The 24,884-nt window shown below is 44.8% G+C and overlaps 1 protein-coding gene across 2 annotated transcripts in view; it reads left to right on the top strand.

Annotated features, from left to right (window-relative positions):
* PRDM10 (PR/SET domain 10) overlaps window positions 1-24,884 on the top strand; it is a 72,469-nt gene that overhangs the window by 11,686 nt on the left and 35,899 nt on the right. For both annotated transcript variants that reach the window (XM_049778343.1, XM_049778342.1), the window contains exons 4-8: window positions 11,057-11,297; window positions 12,799-13,040; window positions 14,611-14,814; window positions 20,511-20,583; window positions 22,752-22,869. In XM_049778343.1, coding sequence (XP_049634300.1) covers window positions 11,057-11,297; window positions 12,799-13,040; window positions 14,611-14,814; window positions 20,511-20,583; window positions 22,752-22,869 — 878 coding nt within the window. The remainder of the gene's footprint in view (window positions 1-11,056; window positions 11,298-12,798; window positions 13,041-14,610; window positions 14,815-20,510; window positions 20,584-22,751; window positions 22,870-24,884) is intronic.

Genomic DNA, 24,884 nt, shown 5'->3' with positions numbered 1-24,884 from the left:
AGAAATAGCTCTTTGTTTTTTTTTTTTGTTTTTTGTTTTTTTTTTAGAAATAGCTCTTTGTTTACTTATTTGATTTATATTTTTGGACCTCAGCTGGTGGTGCTCAGGGCTCACTCCTGGCTTTGAACTCAGGGATCATTCCTGATGGGGCTCAGGGGACCATTTGTGATGCTAGGGACTGAACCCAGGTCCATTATGCACAAGGCAGACATGTATTTGCTGGACTGAGGTTCAAGTCCCTCTTGGTGGTGATTTAAAAAAAATTTTTTTTTTTAGTTATTTACAAGGTTGTTCATAATACGTTATTTTTATTCTCACAGATTAAGTTGTTCCTGATTGAGTTACAGTAATACAATGTACAACAACCTTCACCAGTGCACATTACCCACCTTGGTGGTGATTTTTTGAGGCTGTTGGGGGACCCCCAACTTATTTGAATGACTGATAAATGACGGGAAAGAGTTCAACCCTTTTTCCCGAATGTACCCAGGAAAACAATTACTCAAGGGGAGCAATTACTTTATAGACGCATTCCACTCATAAATAAGGGCTGGTGATTGGCTTCGGATATCACCATTTTTCATCTCCCTGAGAAATATGGATGTAGGCAATGATCATCATCCGCAGCCCAGAGCTGTCGGAAACAAGCTGATGAGGCACTTTCTAATGGATAGATTGACCTTGTGAACATTGGTGATTTAGCTGAAAATGAGAGCCATTACTTAGAGTCTCCAGGTTTGTGTTGTTTCCATTACGATTTACCCTCTCTGGAGTTTCTTCCCTCAAATTGAGTTTCACCTTCTTTAGCCTCTAGAGCAGGGGTCTCAAACTCGCAGCCCGAGAGCCGCAAACGGCCCTCCGTACAACATTTTGTGGCCCTGCCCTAGAGGAATCTTCTTTTGTTTTGTTTTGTTTTAGTTGTTTGGGTCACACCCCACAATGTTCAAGGCTTACTACTGACTTTGCACTCAAGGATCACCCTGACTTTGCCTCCTGCGGCCCCCAGGTAAATTGAGTTTGAGACCCCTGCTCTAGAGTGTCCTGTTAGTTTACTGAAGCCTGGCAGACAGGTGTACAAGGTCAAAGTTAAAGATGTGTGGGGCCTGCAAGGCAGTGCAGTGGGAAGGGCACTTGCCTTGTATGCTACTGACCTGGGTTCAAGTCCCAGCTGCCCAGTGTGGTCTCCTGAGCACCATCAGGAGTAATCCTGGAGTGTAGAGCCAGGAGTAAGCCTTGAGTACCTCCAGATGTGGCCCTACATTCTTCTCAAAAAAGGATGCAACTAGCAAAGTACAGACTGTAGGAAGTTTATAGACAGGACCATGGCCTTATTCCTTACATCACTTCAACTGAAAAGGGAAAAAGAAGAGGGAACTTTAACTTTTTATGTTGTGGTGATGTTTGTTGCTTTTTGGCCACACCTGGCAATACTCGGGGGCTACTTCTCACTCAGGTGTCACCATCTCCCTGGTTCTGGGGGTGGGGGAACTTAGTAATAAAGAAACTGGAAACCCACTGGAAGGGCAGAGTTTAATTCCTGCCATGCACATTTCAATGTGGATACCATCCAGACATGCTGCTACCTGCTGGCACCAGGACCCACTCAGCCCAGAAAAGCCTGTAGAAGGTACAGCAACAGAGGTGAGTTGGCCCCGCCACAAAGGGTGGAGGCAGAGGAGCCAGGTCACTCCACTCATGGCCATGCACATCTCCTAGTCAGTGAACTGCAGCACAACATGTGAAAATACCACACTACAAATGTGACAATGAGGAAACAATGCAGACTTCCATTATGCACAGAGAATAAAGATGGCAGCTCTGATGACCCGAAAAGTGCTAACCACCTATTTAGCCTCTCAGATAAGGGCTTTAGAGAAGAAATATGTGTCGGAGCGATAGCATAGCAGTAGGGCATTTGCCTTGCATGCTGACCCAGGGTGGACCAGGATTTGATCTCTGGCATCTCATATGGACCCCTGAGCCTGCCAGGAGCGATTTCTGAGCAGAGAGCCAGGAGTAGCCCCTGAGTACCTCTGGGTGTGGCTCAAAAATCAAAAACAAACAAACAAAAATAGAAGAAAAAATATGGAGAATCCTCATAGAACTTCAAATAAAGCATGGAATGAACTGAACAAACCACACATAAGAAGTAAGAAGATATGAAAACAGAAATGAGAAAACTCCAAACTGAAATAACAGGACTGAAAAACTTGGTAGGCGAAATGAAAACCTCACTGGAAAGCCTTTCTAACATAGTAACACCAGCTTCAATCAGTGAGCTTGAAGATGAGATGTATAACAACTCCACACAACAGATGAGATTGGAAAACAACCTTAACACAAATGATCAGACAATGAAAAAAATCCTCAAAGTATGTGAACAATTGAAAATAGAAGTCTGTGATAAACTCAACAGAAACAACATAAGAATCATTGGAGTCCCAGAGACCCAGGAAGAAAATCCGCATGGAGAATCAATAGTCAAGGACATCATTGCAGAGAAACTACCAGAGCTAAAGAGTGCACACAACCAAATCCTACTTGCCTGAAGTGTACCATCTAAAAGAGCTCTGAAGAAAAGCACCCCAAGACACATCCTAATCACAATTACAAATTCCACAGATAGGGATAGAATAGTGAAAGCAGCAAGATCAAAAAAGGAAATTACATTCAAAGGAGCATCTTTAAGATTTACAGCAGACATGGCACAAGTAACCCTCAAGGCCTGAAGGCAGTGGTTGGATATAATGACAAAACTCAATGAAATGAATACTTCACCTAGAATTCTTCGCCTAGCAGACTCACAGTCAAGTTTGAAGGAAGCATATGTAGCTTCTTGGATAAACAACAGCTCAGAAACTTTACAGATGCAAAACCAGCCTTAGACTAACTGAAAAGTCTACTTTAAGAAAAGACGGCCTGGGGCCGGGCGGTGGCTCTAGAGGTAAGGTGTCTGCCTTGCCAACGCTAGCCTAGGACGGACTGCGGTTCGATCCCCCGGTGTCCCATATGGTCCCCCAAGCCAGGAGCGACTTCTGAGCGCATAGCCAGGAGTAACCCTGAGCGTCACCGGGTGTGACCCAAAAACCAAAAAAAAAAAAAAAAAAAAGAAAAAAGAAAAGACGGCCCAACAAACACACCAAACTCCTACATAAATCCCATGACAATAATCTCTCTCAACGTCAATGAACTAAATGTACCAGTTAATGGATCAAAAGGCTGAATACAACATTCTGCTGCCTACAAGAAACACATTTGAATAATCAAAACAAACATAGACTCAAAATCAAAGGTTGGAGAACAATCATCCAAACAAACAACTCCCTTAAAAAACCTGGAATGAGGGGCCGGTGAGGTGGCGCTAGAGGTAAGGTGTCTGCCTTGCAAGCGCTAGCCAAGGAAAGATCGCGACCGCAGTTCGATCCCCTGGCGTCCCATATGGTCCCCCCAAGCCAGGGGCAATTTCTGCGCGCTTAGCCAGGGTAACCCCTGAGCATTAAACGGGTGTGGCCCCCAAAAAACAAAAAAAAGGCAGAATGACCATACTAATATCAGATGACACAAACTAAACTTAAAATAATTGTAAGAGTGGCCGGCGAGGTGGCGCTAGAGGTAAGATGTCTGCCTTGCAAGCGCTAGCCAAGGAAGGACTGCGGTTTGATCCCCCAGTGTCCCATATGGTCCCCCCAAGCCAGGGGCAATTTCTGAGCATTTAGCCAGGAGTAACCCCTGAGCATCAAACAGGTGTGGCCCGAAAAACCAAAAAAAAAAATTGTAAGAGACAAAGATGGACATTGTGTAATAATCAAGGGATATGTACAACAGGAAGAAATCACACTCCTAAACATATTGCACCCAATGAGGGACCAGCAAAATATTTAATACAATTGTTGATAAATCTGAAAGAAGACATCAATAGCAATTCAGAAATAGTGGAATATCTCAACACTGCTCTGTCACCCCTTTGATAGGTCAATCAGACTGAAACCGAACAAGGATATACTAACTCTGAAAGGAGAAGTGGAAGAAACTGGCCTAGTATATATATGGCACTCCATCCCCAGAAAACTGGTTACACATTCTCTAGGGCACATGGGTCATTCTCCAGGATAGAACACATGTTGACCCATAAAACATACCTCCATACAATAAAGAGGATAGAAATTGAATGAACAACTTTCTCAAATCATAATGCACTGAAATTAGAAGTGAACTACAAACAGACACAGAGGAAAAACATCAACATCTGGAAATTAAATAGCTCACCACTGAATAACCAGTGGGTCAGAAATGACATCGAAGAGAAGATCAAAAAATTTCTGATAACAAATGCAAACAAGACGCAAATTATCAGAATTTGTGGGACACAGCAAAAGCAGTACTAAGAGGAGTAACCCCTGAGCACCACAGGGTGTGATCCAAAAACAAAACAAAACAAAAATTAAAAAGAAGATACAAGGAAATGGAGATACATACCTTGTTCATAAATTGGGAGGATTAACATCATTAGAATGGCAATTCTTCCTAAAGTACAGATTCAGTTCAATTCCTCTAAGGATACCCATGTTATTGTTCAAAGGTGTAGAATTTCATTTGGAACAATAGACACCCACAAATAGCTAAAGCAATCCTTAGGAAAAAGAAGATGAGAGGCATCACTTTCCCCAACTTTAAATTGTATTACAAAGTAATAGTCATTAAAACAGCGTGGTATTGAAATAAAGACAGATCCTCAGATCAGTGGAATAGATTTGAGTATTCAGATAATGTTCCTCAGACATACAATCAATTAATCTTTGATATAGGGGCAAGGAATGCAAAATGGATCAAGGAAAGCCTCTTTAACAAGTGGTATTGGGGGGTCGGTGAGGTGGTGCTAGAGGTAAGGTGTCTGCCTTGCAAGCGCTAGCCAAGGAAGGACCGCGGTTCGATCCCCCAGTATCCCATATGGTCTCCCCAAGTCAGGAGCAATTTCTGAGCGCTTAGCCAAGAGTAACCCCTGAGCATCAAACGAGTGTGGCCCAAAAAACCAAAAAAAAAAAAAAAAACCCCAAAAAACAACAAAACAAAAAACAAGTGGTATTGGGACAACTGGTCAGCCACATGCAAAAAAATGAACTTGGGGGCTGGAGAGATAGCATAGAGGTAGGGTGTTTTCCTTGCAAATGGTGGTTCGAATCCCGGCATCCCATATGATCCCCCAAGCCTGCCAGGAGCGATTTCTGAGCATAGAACTATGAGTAACACCCGAGCACTGCCAGGTGTGATCCAAAAAAACAAAACAAAAAAAGAACTTGGGCCTACATCTAACACCATGCACAAAAGTCAAATTCAAATGACTTTGATATCAGAGCCGAACCATAAGGCATATAGAAGAAAACAGGGTAAAACACTCCATGTCATTGATACCAAAGGCTTCTTCAAGGAGGACCATCACTGTCCAAATAAGTGGAAGCAGAGATAAAGAATTGGAACTACATTAAACTGAGAAGATTTTGTATCGCAAAGAAAATAGTAACTCGGCCCGGAGAGATAGCACAGCGGCGTTTGCCTTGGAAGCAGCCGATCCGGGACCAAAGGTGGTTGGTTTGAATCCCGGTGTCCCATATGGTTCCCCTTGCCTGCCAGGAGCTATTTCTGAGCAGAGTAACCCCTGAGCAACGCCAGGTGTGACCCAAGAACCAAAAACCAAAAAAAAAAAAAAAAGTAACTCAGACACAAAGGATCCCCATCAAATCGGAGAAACTATTCACCCAATATCTATCAGATATGGAGCTAATATAATATCTAAGATAAACAAAGTACTGACAGAATTTAGCAAGAAAAAAATCTAGCCCCATCAAAAAATGGGCAGAAGAAATGAACACTTTCTCAAAGAAAAAATAGAGATGACTAAAAGGCACATTATAAAATGCTTCACATCATAAGTCAGTGAGATGCAAATCAAAACCACAGTGATGTACCATCTGACGCCACAGAGACTGGCACACTTCACAAAGAACAAGAACAGTGCTGACAGGGATGTGGAGAGAAAGGAGCTCTTATTCATTGCTGTTGGGAATGCTATCTAGTCCCCCCTCTCTGGAAAACAATCTGGAGATTCCTCAAAAAACTGGAAATTGAGCTCCCATATGATTCAACAATACCATTCCGAGGGATATATCCTAGGACCACAAAACACATTACAATATGCCCTCTGCACACCTTTGTTCACTGCAGCGCTATTTACAATAGCCAGAATCTGGAAACAAACCAGATGCCCAACAACAGATGAATATCTAAAGAAACTGTGCTATATATACAGAATGAAATACTATGCAGCTCTCAGGAAAAATGAAGTCATGAAATTTTCCTACACATGGATGGACATGGAAACTATTATGCTGAGTGAAATAAATCAGAGAGAGAGAGAGAGAGAGAGATAGACCAGATTAGTCTCACTCATCTGTGGAATTTAAGAAAAATAAAAGAGAATATGTTAATACCCAGAGACAATAGAGATGAGGGCTGGAAACACTGGCCCGCAGTTAGAGAAATAACTACACTAACACTTATAACAACTATTGTAATGAGTGAGAGAAATAGAATGCCTGTTTCAAATACAGGCAGGGGGTGGGGGAGAAGGATATTGGGGGCGTTGGTGGTTGGAAGGTTGCACTGGTTGAAGGGGGGTATACTTTTTATGACTGAAACCCAACTACAAATATGTTTGTAACCATAGTGCTTAAATAAAGAAATTATTAGAAAAATAAAGTCAAATTTGAATTTTGTTGAGGATCTTTGCATCTGTGTTCATTAGGGACATTGGTCTGTAGTTTCCTTTTTTTTTTTGCAGTGTCTCTGTCTGATTTTGGTATCAAGGTGATATTAACTTCTCTTGTACATTTCTGTGACTTGCTGCCACCCTCGGAAATATCTGCTGGAGTTCAGCAACCAGCTTTGCCAGTGTCAGTCAGGGTCCAGGGCCCAACTGTGCTCTTCCTCTTTCTTCGTAGTGTAGTGTAGTGTAGTGTAGTGTAGTGTAGTGTAGTGTAGTGTAGTGTAGTGTAGTACAGTGCAGTGCATTTTTAGGGCTACATTCCAGTACTCAGTCAGGGTCCAGGGCCCAACTGTGCTCTTCCTCTTTCTTCGTAGTGTAGCATAGTGTAGTGTAGTGTGCTGTATTTTTAGGGCTACATCCCAGTGGTATTCCTGGCTCTGCACTCAGGAATCATTTCTGGCAGGCTCAGAGGTGCTGGGGATTGAACCTGGGTCGGCCGTGTACAAGGCAAACGTTCTTTCTGTTCTGCTATCACTTTGGCCCTATTTTTCCTCTTTTTATTTTATTTTATTTTATTTTATTTTTTTGGTTTTGGGGTCACACCCGGCAGCGCTCAGGGGTTACTCCTGGCTCCATGCTCAGAAATCGCTCCTGGCAGGCTCAGAGGACCACATGGGATGCCGGGATTTGAACCAATGACTTTCTGCATGAAAGGCAAACGCCTTACCTCCATGCTATCTCTCCGGCCCCTTCTCTCTTTTTATTTTTATATTTTTTCAGTGTATGACAAAGTGCAAAGGATCCAACAGTTTCTGGCCTTTCTTCTTGTCCTCTGCAGCACACATAGCTGTCCTCGCTGCTGGACAATACTCTCTGGAACATTGCTGCTGGGGTGTGGGCACTGTGTGCTCCTCCCAGGACAGACTGAGCCCAGCTAGGACCCATGGTGAGGTATAGGAAACAGGGCAGAGTCTAAATTTGCATTTTGTCAGGGGCTCTGGGGCAGATATGTGATCATGTTACCTGGGCCCCTGGTTGTCACTGCCAATTGGGTTTGAATGGTGAATTAAACAAGATTTCAGTGCAGGCCTACTCGGTGGCCCGGGCTGTAGTGTGTAGAGATATACAGAGCTTTTTAAATTTTTTTTGGGTTGGAGCTATATTGCATAGTGCTTTGGGGACTACTGTCAGCTGGAGTTGCCTCTGGTTGTGCTCCAGGAGACCATGCAGTGCCTGGGCTGAGCTAGAAACCAGCTTTCATTGAGCATAACCTGTGCTCCAGCCCTTTGAGCATCTCCTCAGCTCTGGAGACAAGACAGTTCTGTAGAGAAAAGCTTTTCTCTCACCCATCTCTTCCATTTTTTATGATCCTGGTCATTGTTCATTTGCTGCTTTCGCAGTGAGAACATTCCCCAGTCTTCCAGTCTATTTTATGCCACAGTTTTTTTTTTTTTTTGGCTTTTGTTTTTGTTTTGCCACACCCAGTGACATTCAGGGGTTACTCCTGGCTATGTGCTCAGAAATTGCTTCTGGCTTGGGGGACCATATGGGACACTGGGGGATCAAATCGCTGTCTGTCCTAGGATAGCGCATGCAAGGCAGATGCCTTACTGCTCCGCTCCACTGCTCTGGCCCCTCTATGCCACAGATTTTATTTTCTTTTGGGATGCTGGGGATTGGTCCCAAGGTCTTAGCCCTGGGAAGTACCATCGCTCTCAGTGCCATGCTCCCTCACTACCTCTGTTGCCCCTGCAGCAGGGAGGATAAGTATGTGGGGACTGGTTTAATGTCAGCTTCTGCAGCAATGGTAAAAAGCCAATGGTAAATTTGCCTGTCATGGTTTCAAACACCTGTGGGAAGGAAGTACATCTCAGCTTCCCTGGAGAAGCTTAGCTGCTAAATTAGTTCTGTGAGCCTGTGTCTCTGTTAGAGATGAGGGTTTTATGTGGAGTAGAGGTACATGTAGTATATGCTCTGGTACATTTGATGTCTGATGATGCTTGTCAGTAATGTTGGCTAGGATAAAGGTTCAGAATAAACGGGCACCTGGTAACCACACTCTGAGATATTAGGGCACAAGTTAGTTGGTTCAGTGAGGATCAGGTGAGGGGTGCGAAAAAGAAGTTTCTTCTTTATCAGGCTTGCTGGAATCCTCACGTGGGTAGGGGTGTGTAGGGGTGAATTCGTTCTATTTTTATGGAAACAGAAGCAGAAACATCTCCCTGTGTCTTCTCCTCCTAGATGAGGCTTCTTTGTGCCATGAAAATGGTCAACCTGTAGAACTGAGTCTAAAAGCAGGTATGCTAGATTGTACAGTGACAAGCACTGTCCCTGAAATTGTTTACATGGTCAAGAGCCTGGCCTGGAGAGCTAATACAGCGGGTAGGGCTTGCACACAACTGACCCATTTTTGATCACTGGCATCCCAAATGGTTCCTCAAGCACTGTCAGGAGTGATCCCTGAGCACAGAGCCAGTACTAAGCCCTGAATGCCATCAGGTTTTTTTTTTTTTCCCTCCAAAAATAGGAAGGCATATTAGATCATGTACAGACATGTGGTATTTCTTCAGTTGTTAATATCCTTCAAGAAAAAGAGCCTGTGCTGGAGTGATAATCCAGCTGGGAGGGCATTTGCCTTGCAAATCAGGTCAATCTCTGATACCCCATATGATCCCCTGAGCACTTGCCAAGAGTGATTCCTGAGTGCAGTGTCAAGAGGAAGTCCTAAGCATTATCGGGTGTGGCAACCTCCCTCCCCACCTCAATTAAAGAAGAAAGAAAGAAAAAAATATGTACCAAAAAAGATCACCAACAAAAGTGGGTGGTGCTGCTTGGGGACACTTGCTACGTCTGCCTTCGGTGCTTGAGTTGGAGGCATTTGGGTACAAGAAGACGAAGTGGTGGCAGGCGCCATTGTGAACTCCTATAATCCTGTTTTCTTGTTTGTTTGCTTTGGGCCAGCAGTGCTCAGGGGCTACTTCCTGGTTCTGCACTCAGAGATCACTCCTGTTGGTGCTCAGGGGACCAGAAGGGATACCAGGGATGGATCCTAGGTTAGCTGCATGCAAGGCCAGCACCTTGCCCCTTGTACTGTTGTGTCCAGTGCTCAGGCTGTGTGCCTGACTATAAAGGGAGTCTTTTAGATGGCTACAGAGACCCTTTCAGGGGTTGGCTAGACTGATGGCATTTCCCAGAGGTCCAAGTCTGCTTCCACTAGCGATTCTTCATCAACTATGCACTGTGTGCTCAGCAGTTGGCCAAGTTTGTGGTGGGGGAACATGATGTCATCTCAGCCCTTAGGAACTCATGGGAGAAGTAAACAGGCCAAACATGCTGTGGTTTTGACTACAGTGAAATTTTTGAGGCTTCAAAGACAGTTACAATGAAAATAAAACCAGTGGGATTATAACCTAGTGAAAAGCTCCTGCAGAAAAGGGGACTATCAGATATTTGCACACTATAGCTGACAAATGTCCTAGACATTTAAGGAACTCCTGAACCTAGCATTAAGCAAATAGCCACATCAGAAAATGGGGAGAAGATCTGACTCCACACTTTTCCAAAGAGGACCTGCAGATAGCCAACAGGCAAACGCCCTACCTCCATCCATGCTATCTCTCCATTCCTTGTTGGATCCTTTTTAATGTTTTGAGAAGTCCCCAGGCTCTTCTGGGGGAAGATGTCTGATGGGTGCAGGATGGAAAATGAGAAAAATGCTTATTATTACTTATTACTGGAGGAAACTGACCCAGAACCCAGGCCTAAGGCCTGAAACAAGGAGTGTGGGGAAAAGGCTCCCTCTTCATGACTGGGCAGAGGCAGACTAGTTAGCATCTGTGGACCTCGACCTTTGGAACTGACTGGAATTGCTCTGTCTCTGCCTCTGGAGACTCAAACTGTAGGAGGGATGTGAGGTATGCTGGATTAACCTGCCCTGCACCCCAACCTGTCATACCTCACTTCCAGCATACGGCCTCAGTGACTAGATCAGATGGTCCTGTGTGGGTTGTCTGATGCTGCTGTCCTGAGCAGTGCAGCTCAGATGGGGGTGCTTCATGGGCAGGGATGGGAGAGGGGGCCATATTTCTTATTCCTCTCATGTGCAAAGGCAGGTTTGAGGGGAGAGGGTTGGGCAGAGAGACTAGCCAGGCCTCAGAGTCCTGCAGCATCCAGGAGAGGGTTGCTTTGATCTCTTCTGCCTGTTGGAGTTTGGGGTCCTGTTGATACCCAGCAAGCCCTGTGTTGGGCCCAGCATGTACAGGTGTATGTGCTCACTTAGCACTGAACTCTGTCTAGGCCTCACTGCCGGTGCACGGCCAGGTACTGCCATCTATGGAGGGCATGGATGCTACCGACGCTTTGGCCACCCTGCAGAACCCAATGGGCAGACTGGAGGCAAAGGAAGAAGAGGAGGAGGAGGAAGAGGAGGAGGAGGAAGAAGACACTGAGGAGGAGGAGGAAGAGGAGGATGGAGAGGACACAGATCTGGATGAATGGGAAGCTGAGCCGCCTCGGCCCTTCGACCCGCATGACCTCTGTAAGTACAAGTGTGTCTGCAAGGAGCCCTTTCTGGCCTCAATGCTGGCTGAGTGAACAGCTCCTGTCATGAGCTGTCACACTGGTGCCTGCCTATCCTGGTCTTTCTGGGCCTCTATGCCGTGTGTGCACTCCCTGGACAACTCAGTTCAGCTCGGTGTGTTCATTTCTTAGCACTCACCTTCAGAACATCCGTTTCATTCCTGCCACAAACCTCATGTTTTCTTTTCTGTTTGTTTCTTGCTTGTTTGTTTTGGGGCCATACCTGGAGGTGCTCAGGGCTTTCTCTTGGCTCTAGGCTCAGGTAGTGAGCTTCTGGTTGGCCTGGTGATCATATGGGATACTAGGGATTGAACTTGGCTAAACTGCATGCAAGGCACACTTTCTCACTGCTGTACTACTGCTTCAGTGCTTGTCTCACATTTTCCAAAGTGCCTTTTGCACCATCCCTGAAGAGGAGCAACTTTCCCCCATCAGGCCCTATTGTCACTATCTGCCTGAAGAGTCCTGCCCAGAGGAGGGTCAATCTCAAGAGATAGCACAGGGGCCGGAGAGATAGCATGGAGGTCAGGCATTTGCCTTGCAAGCTGAAGGACTGTGGTTCTAATTCCAGCATCCCATATGGTCCCTGGAGCCTGCCAGGAGTGATTTCTGAGCTAAAGCCAGGAGTAACCCCTGAACGCTGCTGGGTGTAACCCAAAGACAAAAACAAACAAACAAACAAACAAACAAAAAAAGAGAGAGATAGCACAGCGGTAGGGCATTTGCCATGCATAGGGCCAACCCAGGACAGACTCAGGTTTGATTTACAGCATCCCAGATGGTCTCCCGAGCTTTCCAGGAGTGATTTCTGAGTGCAGAACCAGGAATAACCCCTGAGCGCCACTGGATGTGGCCAAGAAAAACTCCCCAAACAAACAAAAAGTAACCTTGCACGTGGCCAACCCAGGACAGAGCAGGGTCAGGGTGCCTGGATCTACCTCTTTGGCGCTGTCTAGTAGGCGCTGTCTGGTGGACCTGGGTGTCCTGCTTCACCCACCACATTCTTCCTGCCCCCAGTTTTATTGGCTCTTGTGGTGATTTTTGTGCCAGCTCCAGCAGCACTCTGGGGCCATTCCAAATTGTGCTCCGGAGCAACCCCTGGCAGTGTTTGGGGGCCAATTGAGGTGCTGGGGTTTTGGCAGTTGCACTAAGGTTGCAGCCATAGGCAGTGTGCAGCAAGCATTTGGCCTGACCTTTAGGCTTGTCATCAGTCCCTGCAGTTCAGTTCTCAGCCAGCTAAGTCACAGTCCACAGGAATATTTTTGCTATCATTCACTAGAATACCACCTGCTTTTAGAGATGGACTTTCCCCTAATCTCCTGCATCACTGTACATGGCAGTTCCTCTGTGGGATTCACTTGTGCTTTGGCTGAAAACCTTTGAGTTGGGAACGTGCAGCATCCTGGGCCATAGTTCTAGTTCTGTGGTGGGCTGTGACACATAGACTGTTTTTTCCACAGGGTGTGAGGAGTGTAACAATGCACATTCGTCAGTGTGCCCGAAGCATGGCCCGCTGCACCCCATTCCCAACCGCCCGGTACTTACGCGCGCCCGCGCCAGCCTCCCTCTGGTCCTCTACATCGACAGATTCCTTGGCGGCGTCTTCTCCAAACGGCGCATCCCCAAACGCACCCAGTTTGGCCCTGTGGAGGGGCCCCTGGTTAGGGAGTCGGAGCTTAAGGATTGTTACATTCACCTGAAGGTAAGGGATGATTATCGTCTCCGGCATGTGGCTTGTCATAGTGATGTGTTTCCTGCCAGTATTTTTCTTTAAATGCTTATTGTTTTCAAATTTTATTTTAGTGTTTGCTTTTTGGGTCACATCTAGTAATGCCAGGGGTTATTCCTAGGCATCTTCATTCAAGTGACTTTTCACTCAGGAATTGCTCCTGGTTGGCACAGAGTGCCAGGGATTAAACTCTGGTGGGCCATATGTGGGGCAGGTGCCGTGTCTTTTGTATTATTGCTCAGTCATGCTTCTTTTAAGTAGAAGTTTTAGGTTTTGTTTTTGTTTTTAGGGTTTTTTGTTTGTTTGCTTTGGAGCTACTCTTCCCTCTATACTCAGACATTGTTCCTGGTGGTGCTCAAAGGACTTTGTGATGACAGGAATTGAACCTAGGCCTCTTACGTGCACAAATCAGCCCACTGAGCTACCTCAGCCCTAGAGATGGGGAGCTTCATTCCCAACGACAGGATCTGGGCAGTTTGGAAAAGGGGAGATCTGCCGTGCATGGACTACCATAGCAGAGTGCCCCAGACTGGGTTACTTAAAGACATTGGTTTTGTGTTGGGTCTGGAGGTTAGAAAGCTGTGATCAGGGCCGGAGAGATAGCATGGAGGTAAGGCATTTGCCTTTCATGCAGAAGGTCATTGGTTCGAATCCCGGCGTCCCATATGGTCCCCCGAGCCTGCCAGGAGCGATTTCTGAGCGTGGAGCCAGGAGGAACCCCTGAGCGCTGCCGGGTGTGACCCAAAAACCAAAAAAAAAAAAAAAAAAAAAAAAAAGCTGTGATCAAGGATTTGCTTGCTTGTTCATGGAACATGCCCATGTGTTCAGACAAGTGCTTGGGCAGACACCCTTGACATTTCTGGGAGACCCTGAAGTCTTGATCGAACTCATCTGCCAACCATATGCAGAGCCTGTCTGGCCCTTTGAAATCTCCCGATCCCAAGTCAAGGTTCTGACCTGGTTGGTTTCTTCTATGGCTTCTCTTGGACTTGTATGTGGCTACTTTCTTGCTGCCTCTAGGTAGACATGGTGACCTCTGCAGGGCCCCAGCTGCTGTGCCCGAATTCTCTCCTAGGAAGCTTGTTGCTCTAACTCAGCCCAGCTCAGAGACAGTCATGCTCAGAGTCAGCTGGATCCAAGCAAGAACCTATTCCCCTGTCATATCTCTCCAGCTGAGCTTTTAGGTTTTGTCTGTTTTGTTTTGGGGCCACACCCAGCGGTGCTCCAGGGTTTCTCCTGGCTCGACACTGAGGACTCACTCCTGGTAGGGCTCGGAGGACCATATGAGCTGCTGGGCAACCATATGTTGCCTTTGTACAAGGCAAGCTTCTTATCCACTATCACTTTAGTTCCAGCTTTTAGGCTTTGAAAGACTTTAATATTTCCCTTCAAAATATTGACAAGATACAATTCCTGTGTCTTTCTAATTATACAGAGAAGAATCAGCATTTTGTGTATTATAATCTTAGCATATATTATATGGCAAGTTGTGAGATTGGTTGTGTTATATTGGTGTGACATTGTACTTTTTCTTTGGTTGCAGGTATCTCTTGATAAAGGAGACAGGAAAGACCGGGACTTGCATGAAGACCTTTGGTTTGAGTTGTCTGACGAGACTGTTTGTAACTGGATGATGTTTGTACGTCCAGCCCAAAACCACCTGGAGCAGAACCTGGTGGCTTACCAGTATGGCCACCACGTATATTATACGACCATCAAGAACGTAGAGCCCAAGCAAGAACTTAAGGTACAGACTCAAGTGGGTGGGGCTTTCATCAGAAAGGTGGTCATTTACAGCTCTTAGAGAAAGGTGGTTTGCTGACTTACTGAGTGAATATATGCTGTGCGCTTGACATTCACAGCAGTTCAGCAGACAAGCAGAGACAACTACATGTGTCAAGGGCCTTTTATAGGCCTCCCTGAAGGCAGTGGACCAGGCAGGGCAGGAGACAGGTCTTTGGGTATTTGTGGTAGAGTGATTAAAAAGGTGTATGTGTGGGGCCGGAGAGATAGCATGGAGGTAGCGCGTTTGCCTTGCATGCAGAAGGATGGTGGTTCGAATCCCGGCATCCCATATGGTCCCCTGAGCCTGCCAGGAGCGATTTCTGAGCATAGAGCCAGGAGGAACCCTGAGCACTGCTGGGTGTGACCCAAAAACCAAAAAGAAAGTCACTTGCTTTTTTAGAGAAGAGTTCATTAGCAAAGGAAAAGCTTGTAGATGGAATTCAGATGTTTGGGCAAGATCTCTCTCTTTTATCTGTCTGGGATTTTGGTTTGTTTTGTTTTTGAGCCCCACTCATCAGTTCTCAGAGGCTCTCATACCTTGGTGCTCCTGGTAGGGTAGAGGTGACCCTCGGGTGGTGCAAGGTATCAAACTCAGACCTCTATTCTGCAAAGCAAGTGCTTGGTCTATTGGGTCATCTATCCATCTGGTTTTATCTGAATACTTCCTTATACATAGAAAAATTCTATGCACTGCATTCTGGTTTTATGAATAAAATAGGGTTAACTTGTTGGATATAATAAAATTCTTCTCAGACTTGATGTAAAACATTCCCTTATTTCTTTTTGGTGGTGCTGGGGAGAAAACCCATTCAGCCATATTCTGACTCCTCCTTTTTTCTCTTTGCATTTTTTTTTTAAGTATTTCTTTTTGCCCCCTCCCTCACTCCACAGTGCTCCAGGCTTTCTCCTGGCTCTGTGCTCAGGGATCACTCAGGCTGGGGCTTAGGGGACCATATGCGGTGCTGGGATTGAATTCAAGTCAACCAAGTATAAAGAAAGTTCCTTACCGGCTGTCTTATCTCCTTTTCTCATACTTCTCCTTTTTGGGGAAATGTTATCTTGGATTCATGGTCCAATTCATGGTTCAATGTTATAATATGGAGTTAACATACTGAAGCTTCCTAGTAAAATTAAAAATGGGAGGGAAATTTTTTTTTCTGGTTTTTCAGATTATGAATACTGAATCGCAGTGTTAGAATATAGTAAAAGTAAGAGGCAGTTACCTCTTTAAAATTTTTTCTTGTTTTTGTGTCATACCCGGTGCTGCTTAGGGCTTACTTCTGGATCTGTGCTCAAGGGTTGTTCCTGGCAGGACTTGGGGGACCATATCTGGTGCTGGTGATTGAACCAGGGTCAGCTACATACAAATCAAGTTCCTTAACCTCTGTGTTATCTCTCTGACCCTTTTAAAAACAATTAAATTAACAAAAGTATTGACTAGAGTTGGAGAATATATAATATATATAATATTATATATATATTATATATAATATTAGAGACAGTCGTTATGGAATGATAATATTTTGTAGAATTTTCTGGCCAGGATATAGCAAAGGTGGTCTTTGTTGAGTAAGCCCAATCATTGAAAATTAGTCTGAAATAAGAATGATAACAGGGCCCGGAGAGATAGCACAGCGGCGTTTGCTTTGCAAGCAGCCGATCCAGGACCAAAGGTGGTTGGTTCGAATCCCGGTGTCCCATATGGTCCCCCGTGCCTGCCAGGAGCTATTTCTGAGTAGACAGCCAGGAGTAACCCCTAAGCACTGCCGGGTGTGACCCCCCCCCAAAAAAAAAGAATGATAACAAAGGTAGAGCTAGATGCATTAGGATTTTATACTGTCGACTGGCTCTCCCATCACTTTAGGGTTCACTATTGCTTTGAATACCACTAAGGGGTAAGCACTGCTAGTTAAATTATGTTGTATTACTTTTAATGAAATAAATTAAATTGGTTATTTTACATATGAAGCTATTTTAGACTCATTTCAGACACAAATGTAAAATCCCAGGAAACTGAGACATAGCACAGCAGGTAGGTATTTGCTTTGCAATCAGCTGACCTGGGTTCAATCTCAGCATCCCACAGGGTCTCTTGAACACCCTCAGGAGTAATTCCTAGTGCCGATTCAGGAGTAAGCTCTGAGCACCACCAGGTGTGGCCCCAAACAAATAAACAAAAACACTGAAACAAACAAACAAACAAAAAAAGACATCATACTTCCAAAAAGTCACAGAGGGTCAAAAGACCTAGTTAAGATAGCAGTGCTTTGTAGCATAATTTGCCCGGCTGAATGATTGCTTTGACTTTCTCATCAATGTCTGTGTTCTTTATTCTCTGCCACCTTTTCCCTTCACTATTTGATGCTGCTGCTACCAAATGTTTCAACTTACTGCTGGCACCTCTGGCATTCATTCCCAAGCTTGTGGCTGCCTCTCTGCAAGTTTAGAGGTAGCATGTGCCACTGTCTGCCCTCACTTGTCTTTCTTGAGTCCTTGGAAGTTCAGGTTTTTAGTTTAGGTTTTTTTGCTGTTGTTTAGTCAGTAAGGAGTTTCCAAAAATTTGGCTTTTGCTATCTTAAAGACCTCAGGATCAGGAGATTAGCTTTGCTGCTTCTTTCCTCTGCTCTGAGGATGGTGGTCTTTTGGGATATTTCCTGTGTGTTACTTGGCAAGTGGCCATGCCTGCAGTGCCAGTGGGGCATATAGCCAATTGAGGTGACATCAGTACAAAGGGTTCAGGCAGGTGTGTATGGGTGCATGTGGGCTGCTCCATGGTATCACTGCAGGGATCCTGTGCACCAAGAGGGCGTCTCCATCTGTCTCAGATGTTAGTGTGAGCTCTGCAAAGGCCTCTTGGGGAACTTAGAACAGCAAAGCCGTAAATCACTGAATAATCTAACCATAGAAAAGCAAGTGGTATTAAGCTGAGAAGCTTCTGCACCTCAAAGGAAATAGTGCCTAGGAAACAAGAGCCACCCATCTGAATGGGAGAAACTATTCACCCAATACCCATCAAATAAAGGGCTAATATCCAACATATACAAGACACTGATAGAACTTTACAAGAAAAAAACAAAACAAAACAAAACAACTAATCCCATCAAAAAATGGGGAGAAGAAATGAACACTTTATCAAAGAAGAAATACAAATCGCCAAAAGACATGAAAAAATACTCCACATCACTAATTATCAGGGAGATGCAAATCAAAATAACTGAGGTACCATCTCACGCCACAGAGATTGGCACATAGCACAAAGAATGAGAACAAGCAGTGCTGGAAGGGATGTGGAGAGAAAGGAACACTTACTCACTTCTGGTGGGAATGCCGTCTAGTCCAACCCTTATGGAAAACAATATGGAGATTTCTCAAAACTGGAAATTGAGCTCCCATATGATCCAGCTATACCACTCCTAGGGATATACCTTAGGAACACAAAAATACAAATACAATTCAAAAATCTCTTCCTTACACCTATATTCATTGCAGTGCTATTTACAATAGCCAGACTCTGGAAACAACCAAGATGCCCTTCAACAGAGGAATGGCTAAAGAAACTACATAATGGAATATTATGCAGCCATCAGGAGAAATGAAATCATGAAATTTTCCTATACATGGATGTACATGGAATCTATTATGCTCAGTAAAATAAGTCAGAGAGGGGCCGGTGAGGTGGCACTAGAGGTAAGGTGTCTTCCTTGCAAGTGCTAGCCAAGGAAGGACTGCGGTTCGATCCCCTGGCATCCCATATGGTCCCCTCAGGCCAGGAGCGATTTCTGAGCACTTAGCCAGGAGTAACCCCTGAGCATTCAACGGGTGTGGCCCGAAAAACCAAAAAACAAACAAACAAACAAACAAAAAAATAAGTCAGAGGGAGAGAGATAGACACAGAATAGTCTCACTCATCTATGGGTTGTTTTTTTTTTTTTTTTAAAGTAAAGACATTATTGTAATAATCCCAGAAACAATAGGTTAAGGGCCAGAAGGACTGGCTCACAATATGAAGCTCACCACAAAGAGTGGTGAATGCTGTTAGGAAATAAATACACTAACAACTAGCATGACAATGTTAATGAATGAGAGAAGTAGAATGCCTGTCTCGAATACAGGCAGGGGTGGGGGAGGAGGGAAAAGGCATTGGTGGTTAGAATGTGGCACTGGTGAAGTGGGGGTGATCTGTTTATAACTGAAACCCAACTACAATCATGTTTGTAATTATGGTGCTTAAATAAAGATTTTATTAAAAAAAGAAAGGCAAGTGGTGCAGGAAGGTTGGGGAAAGAGCATCAGAGAATACAGACGGCTAAATAATGTTCCACTATTTTAAAAAATTTCAATAAATACTTCCATGTCTTAAAATAATGCTTCATAGCAGTTGTATGGATGTACCTATTAATACATCAACCCCTACTTACTGTGTTTAAGGTGCTCAAAAAGACAGACTGATTCTGTGTGTCTGGAGAACTTGTGTTCTTTGGGAACCCGACACTGAGTGTGATGCCACATGGTTTCTCATGGTGGAAAAGGAAGCCAGAGGCACCGAAGGGAAAAAGCAGGGAAGGGTTCAGTGTAGATTTGGGGCAGGGAAGACCTTGTTGAGGTCGAAGGCCTAATTGAGGAAGAGAAAGGCAAGTGGTTCAGGAGAGTTGGGGAAAGTATCTGATATTCCTGGTGTAGAGGCATCGAACGAGGTTAGGGTGGAGGAGATGGCAACCATAATCTGTGCAAGGTCTCTGCAGAGTCATTCAGAGCCTTGGGCCAGCTCTGGGCCCTGTTGCAGGGAGAAGCTCGGAGAATTCAAAGAGCTGATTGAAAGCCCATTGGCTCCTGTGGAAGATGGATTTGTGGGTGCCAGACCAGAAAAGATAGGGCTCGTGAGGAAGCCAGGAAGGAATCTAGGCACAGGCTCATGCTGGCACAGAGCTCAGTGAGAGAAGCAGAGACAGACAACATCTGAGCAGTCAGCAGCTCTTGCCAGAGGACTGCAGAAGAGAACAGCAGAGACAGTGGGGAAGGCAGCGAAGGAGAGAGACGATTGGAGAGATGGTCAGCGAGATGGGCCGGAAGGAGGGAGATGGTCAGGGAAACTGTAAGTGCAAAAAGGGAAGCAGCCACCATAGGGCAGAGAGGCCTTGTCGAGACAGAGTGGTGTGCTCAGCTCCCCAGTATTTGGGCTTGGGGAGATGGCATTGGTGTGCTATCACTCCTGGTGATAGGTTTTCAAGGCAATCTCTAAATTCAAGTTGGAGCCATTGTGCTCCAACTGCTCCCCCACAGCACACTACACAGACAGAGCTGAGTGACAGGCATTGTGCTAGCCACATGAAACCCTTTCTCATCAGGAATGGTCTATCCATTGAAGCACCAGTTTCCAAAATACCTGCTTGAGGTGTATTAATAATAGCCGAGGAAATTTTAATTACAAACATTCCTAAGCTGGAGATTACAGAAGTGCCACCCTCGAACTCATATGTGGCACTTTTACCAAAAAACGAAAACATACAGCATGTCTTCGCCTATGAGCTTCCTGGTTGGCCACTGGGGCCCCAGTGACAGCACGGGTTTTGGGTCGTGGTGTGTGGGCAAGAGGAGTTGTTGGGCATGCAGAGATCCTTGGGACAACCAGTAAGCTCACCACATGCTTGCTTCTTGCAGGTTTGGTATGCTGCGTCCTATGCAGAGTTCGTGAACCAGAAAATCCATGACATTTCCGAGGAAGAAAGGAAAGGTGGATGCGCTTTTTAACACTTTATTTTCTAGAATATTGTCAGTTGTGCCCTGAGAGCTTCTGCTCATATATGGATGGGACCATCTCAATAGGCTCTTTCGAGTTCCACACCTGAGTTCAATTCCAGTATCAAATGGCAGCAAAGATATATTTACATTACTTTCATAGGTGCTGGAAAATAGTATTTAATATAATGAAAACTTCCAAATCCTCAATTAGAACCAGGTGTATAATGCAATTCCTATCTGAATGTCATCATCTCTGAGGAGATAGAGCCAGCCATATTATTGTTTTATTCTCAGTGTATTACTGTAGTCTCACTACAGTAGCTAACTAGAGAATGCACAGATTAGAAGGATCCAGCTGTACGCAGTGTCCCAAAGCGAACATATCGGTCGGTGCAAGCTGCACCTAGAGTAAGACATAGAATATTCTCAGCCCCATACCGTCCTGGTGTCACCTTTCAACTTCTCTGCACTTCCAAGCTTAATTCACCTTGCAATTTCACCGTCACACATTAGAGACTCTGTTGGACAGCTGTAGACACGAAATGACATGATACGTTCTCTGGCATCTTTTACTTAGTCATGAGATTTGCCTGTACTGCCATGTATCACTTTAACTATCCCTTATCCTGGCTATTTTGGTGTTTTGCTGTAGGAAATATTTTACAGGTTGAAGGCAGAGTCTTTTCCAGATTCACCTCACACCAGACTTCAGCCTCTTGTTCTGAGGTTCACACAACTACCAGCACTTTTGGCCAATCGGGCGAATGTAGGAGCTCCTCACAAGGTGTCCAGGCTGATGATTCCCTAGAACTCCCGGAACTCCCGAGGGTGCTGTCCTTATGGTTATAGTTCTGTTGTATTTTGTTTTTGGGTCATACCTGATGGTGCTCAGGGGTCACTCCTGGCTCTGTGCTCAGAAATTACTCCTGATGGTGCTTGGGGGGGACCAAATGGGATGCTGGAAATTGAACCCAGGTCAGCTGTGTATAAGGCAAATGTCCTACCAGCTGTGCTGTCACTCCAGCTCCTATAGTTTTATTATGAACCATCCAGAGAAAGAGACTCTCAGCACATGGTTTGGGAGGGTCCTACAGTGGTGTCATCTCCTGGTGCATTGGTGTTATATTACCAACTTATAAAGCTTACCTGAGCTTCCAGAATTTTTTGGGGGGGAGGAATGTAGAGGCACACCAGTCAATATTTGTGGGTTACTACTGACTCTGCACTGAGGAATCAGTCCTCACAGTGCTTGGGGGACCAATGAGGTGCCAGGGATCAAACACTGGTTGGCCTCATACAAGGGAGCCCTCTTCATTGTCCTCTCACTCTGGTCCCTGTTCCAGAATTTCTATTGAGGCATAGCCTGATTGATGAAATCAGCGGCCACATGACTTAACTTGCTCTCGGTGTCTGCTCCCCTCCCTGGCTGATATTACGAGGCTCCAAGTCTCAGTTCATAATGATAGGTCTGGGTTTCCTGGCATCACTGTCTTCAGTCACTTAAAACATGAATTCAGGTACCCTGGAGACAACCATGAATAACAAGGATATGCCTCTCTGTTGGGACAGACATATTTAGGGGAGCCTGGGCCAGCCAGAATTTGGGACAGACATATTTAGAGGGTTTGGGCTGTTACGAAGAGTTGCAAACATCTTTCTACATGCCTCCCTGCTAACACAGTTGCTTGTGTCTACTGGATGGACACAAAGGAGAATTGCTGGTGATACACACGCTCAGCTTTAGTTGTTGCTTCTGAGCACTTCACCAGTGTGGTCATATTGGGCTTTAATTTTCAAGCTGTGATGGTATATACCCTTTTGATTCTGAAACACAAATCACTGGGTTATAGATTCCGTGGGGTAGAATTTTTTGTCTTTTCAATGTGATGGAAGTGTTATCTATATGCTGAATGTGTTGGGGAGGTGTTAGCCTAATGGTTCTTTGTCCTTAGATATCTTAAATGACTGTGTCAGGAAATAAGATCCCATGAACCTTTTTTTTTTTTTTTGACACACTAGAGCCTTTACACTATGTAAATGGTAAAGACCAATGGTTGAGAGCATGATTCTAGTGAGATGAGAACAGTAAGGATACAGGCCTTGTGGGTATTGCTGATGTCAATTGACCATTAGTCTCTGTGATTTCTCTCCTGTGACCAGTTCTTCGAGAACAAGAGAAGAATTGGCCCTGTTACGAATGTAACCGCCGGTTTGTAAGTTCGGAGCAGCTGCAACAGCACCTCAATTCTCATGATGAGAAACTTGATGTCTTCAGCAGGTAGAGTGTGGATGTGGAGACTGTGTGTTTCCCAGACCTATTTTTTTTCAAGGCCCCAAATTACTTCTGACTTTTTTTGTAAACCCTACAAGTGTTTCTGTCCTCTCTCTCTCTCTCTCTTTCTCTCTCTCCTCTTTCTCTCTCTCTTCTCTTTCTCTCTCTCTTCTCTTTCTCTCTCTCTTCTCTCTCTCTCTCTCTCTCTCTCTCTCTCTCTCTCTCTCTCTCTTTCTCTCCTGCTGCTGAGGGAAATTCCATTTTTATTATTTTTTTTCTGGTTCTCATTGATCACTGAATTCATTTCCAGCACAATTAGCACCAAACAATTGGTTGGGGAGTACCATTCTCTTCTGTTCCATCTCCCCAAACTAAAAATTCAGAAATAGGAATTTTTGAGTTACTTATACCTTTGAAATCACCTGCATTTCAATTTCTTGTTCCTTTCTTACAAAATTAAATAAAGAATCAGACACGGCCTTGAGGGTAAGGTAATTGGGAGTAAGGTAATTAATCTGGCATTAATTCTGAGTGTGCTGTGCTCATTCTGGTTTTCTTTTTTTGACACTCAGGGGTTATTCCTGGCTATGCGCTCAGAAATCGCCCTTGGCTTGGGGGGACCATATGGGACGCCAGGGGATCTAACTGTGGTCCGTCCTATGCTAGTGCTTGCAAGGCAGACACCTTACCTCTAGTGCCACCTTCCCGGCCCCTCATTCTGGTTTTCAACATCACAGTCATGGCTTTAATTTCTCTTAGAGCAAGAGGAAAGCCAATTTCATGTGTAGCTCTGACATCAAGGCAAAGGGCTTGGTGTAGGGCAGGGTCTCTGGGACTAGTGCATGAAGTTAACTCGAGGCAGTGCCATGCCAGGCTGTGTATATTCTAGGGCTATGTTTAGGCCCATGGGCAGAGTTTGTGAGAGCTGGCATGGCTAGGCAACCTTGGTCAACTCTGCCAGCAGCACCAGCAGCTCTACTGGAAGAAGCCAGATACAATTAGGAAAAGTTGATCAGATTTAATAACACAGGTTATTTTGTTTTAGGTGTGATAAAGGTAGTTGGCCATATAAGACAGTCCTTATGTTTTAGAGACTTATACTGAAGTATTTGCAGATGAAAGTGATGTCCTATATTTATTCCAAATAAACTAATGATGTGTTTCTGGCATGGCAAGGAAAGGACAGCAGGAATAGAGCCAGAATAAAGTTGGCCATTGGTTGAGAAATGCTAAAATTAAAATAATGGTGGCCGGAGAGATAGCACAGTGGTAGGGTGTTTGCCTTACATGCCACTGACTTGGGAGGGACCCGGTTTGATTCCTGGCATCCCATATGGTCTCCTGTCCTTCCAGGAGCAATTTCTGAGTGCAGAGCCAGGAGTGACCCTTGAGTGCCACCGCAATGAATCAATCAATCAAATTAAAAAAAAATAATGGTATTAATAGAATTATTCTGTTATCTTCCTGCTTTGCCTGAGTTTTGAATTTTTCATCATAAAGAATCTTTTTAAAACTCATTGAGACAATACAGTTTTTGTCAGATTGTTTAATAGAGGAGTGGAGGAAGATAGCAGCGTCTGATGCATTATCCACTTTTTACACACACATACTCTTCTTCTACCAGGAGTGTTCCATTCACACTCCAAATCCCTTTTATGAGGAAGTTGTCAGGAATACATTGAACACTTCTTGGATGTTTGCTAGACCTGTCACAGAATGGCACAACTTAACATTTGTTCTGACAAATAGCTGAGAAAAGCGAGGAAGGATTTCAGGGCTCTGAGTTTGGCAGTGTCTTAAATCTGGTTGCACTTCCGGTGAGGTCCATGAGGTGAGGAAAGCAGGAAGAGGAGGGTCGGAATGTGGTCTTGGGCCACCACCAGGCACAGCATTATTTTTTCATTTTCTCTTCGTCTGCTTTCCTTGAAGCATCTTAGCAATGTCTTTGTGCTTCAGAATTTTTTGCTTTTGCTTTTTGGGCCACACTCGTTGACACTCAGGGGCTACTCCTGGCTATGCAC

The sequence above is a fragment of the Suncus etruscus genome, chromosome 8 (assembly GCF_024139225.1).
Source record: "Suncus etruscus isolate mSunEtr1 chromosome 8, mSunEtr1.pri.cur, whole genome shotgun sequence".
NCBI lineage: Eukaryota > Metazoa > Chordata > Mammalia > Eulipotyphla > Soricidae > Suncus > Suncus etruscus.
The sequence above is the reverse complement of the archived record's forward strand: the minus strand, read 5'-3'. Positions and strand labels throughout refer to the sequence as shown.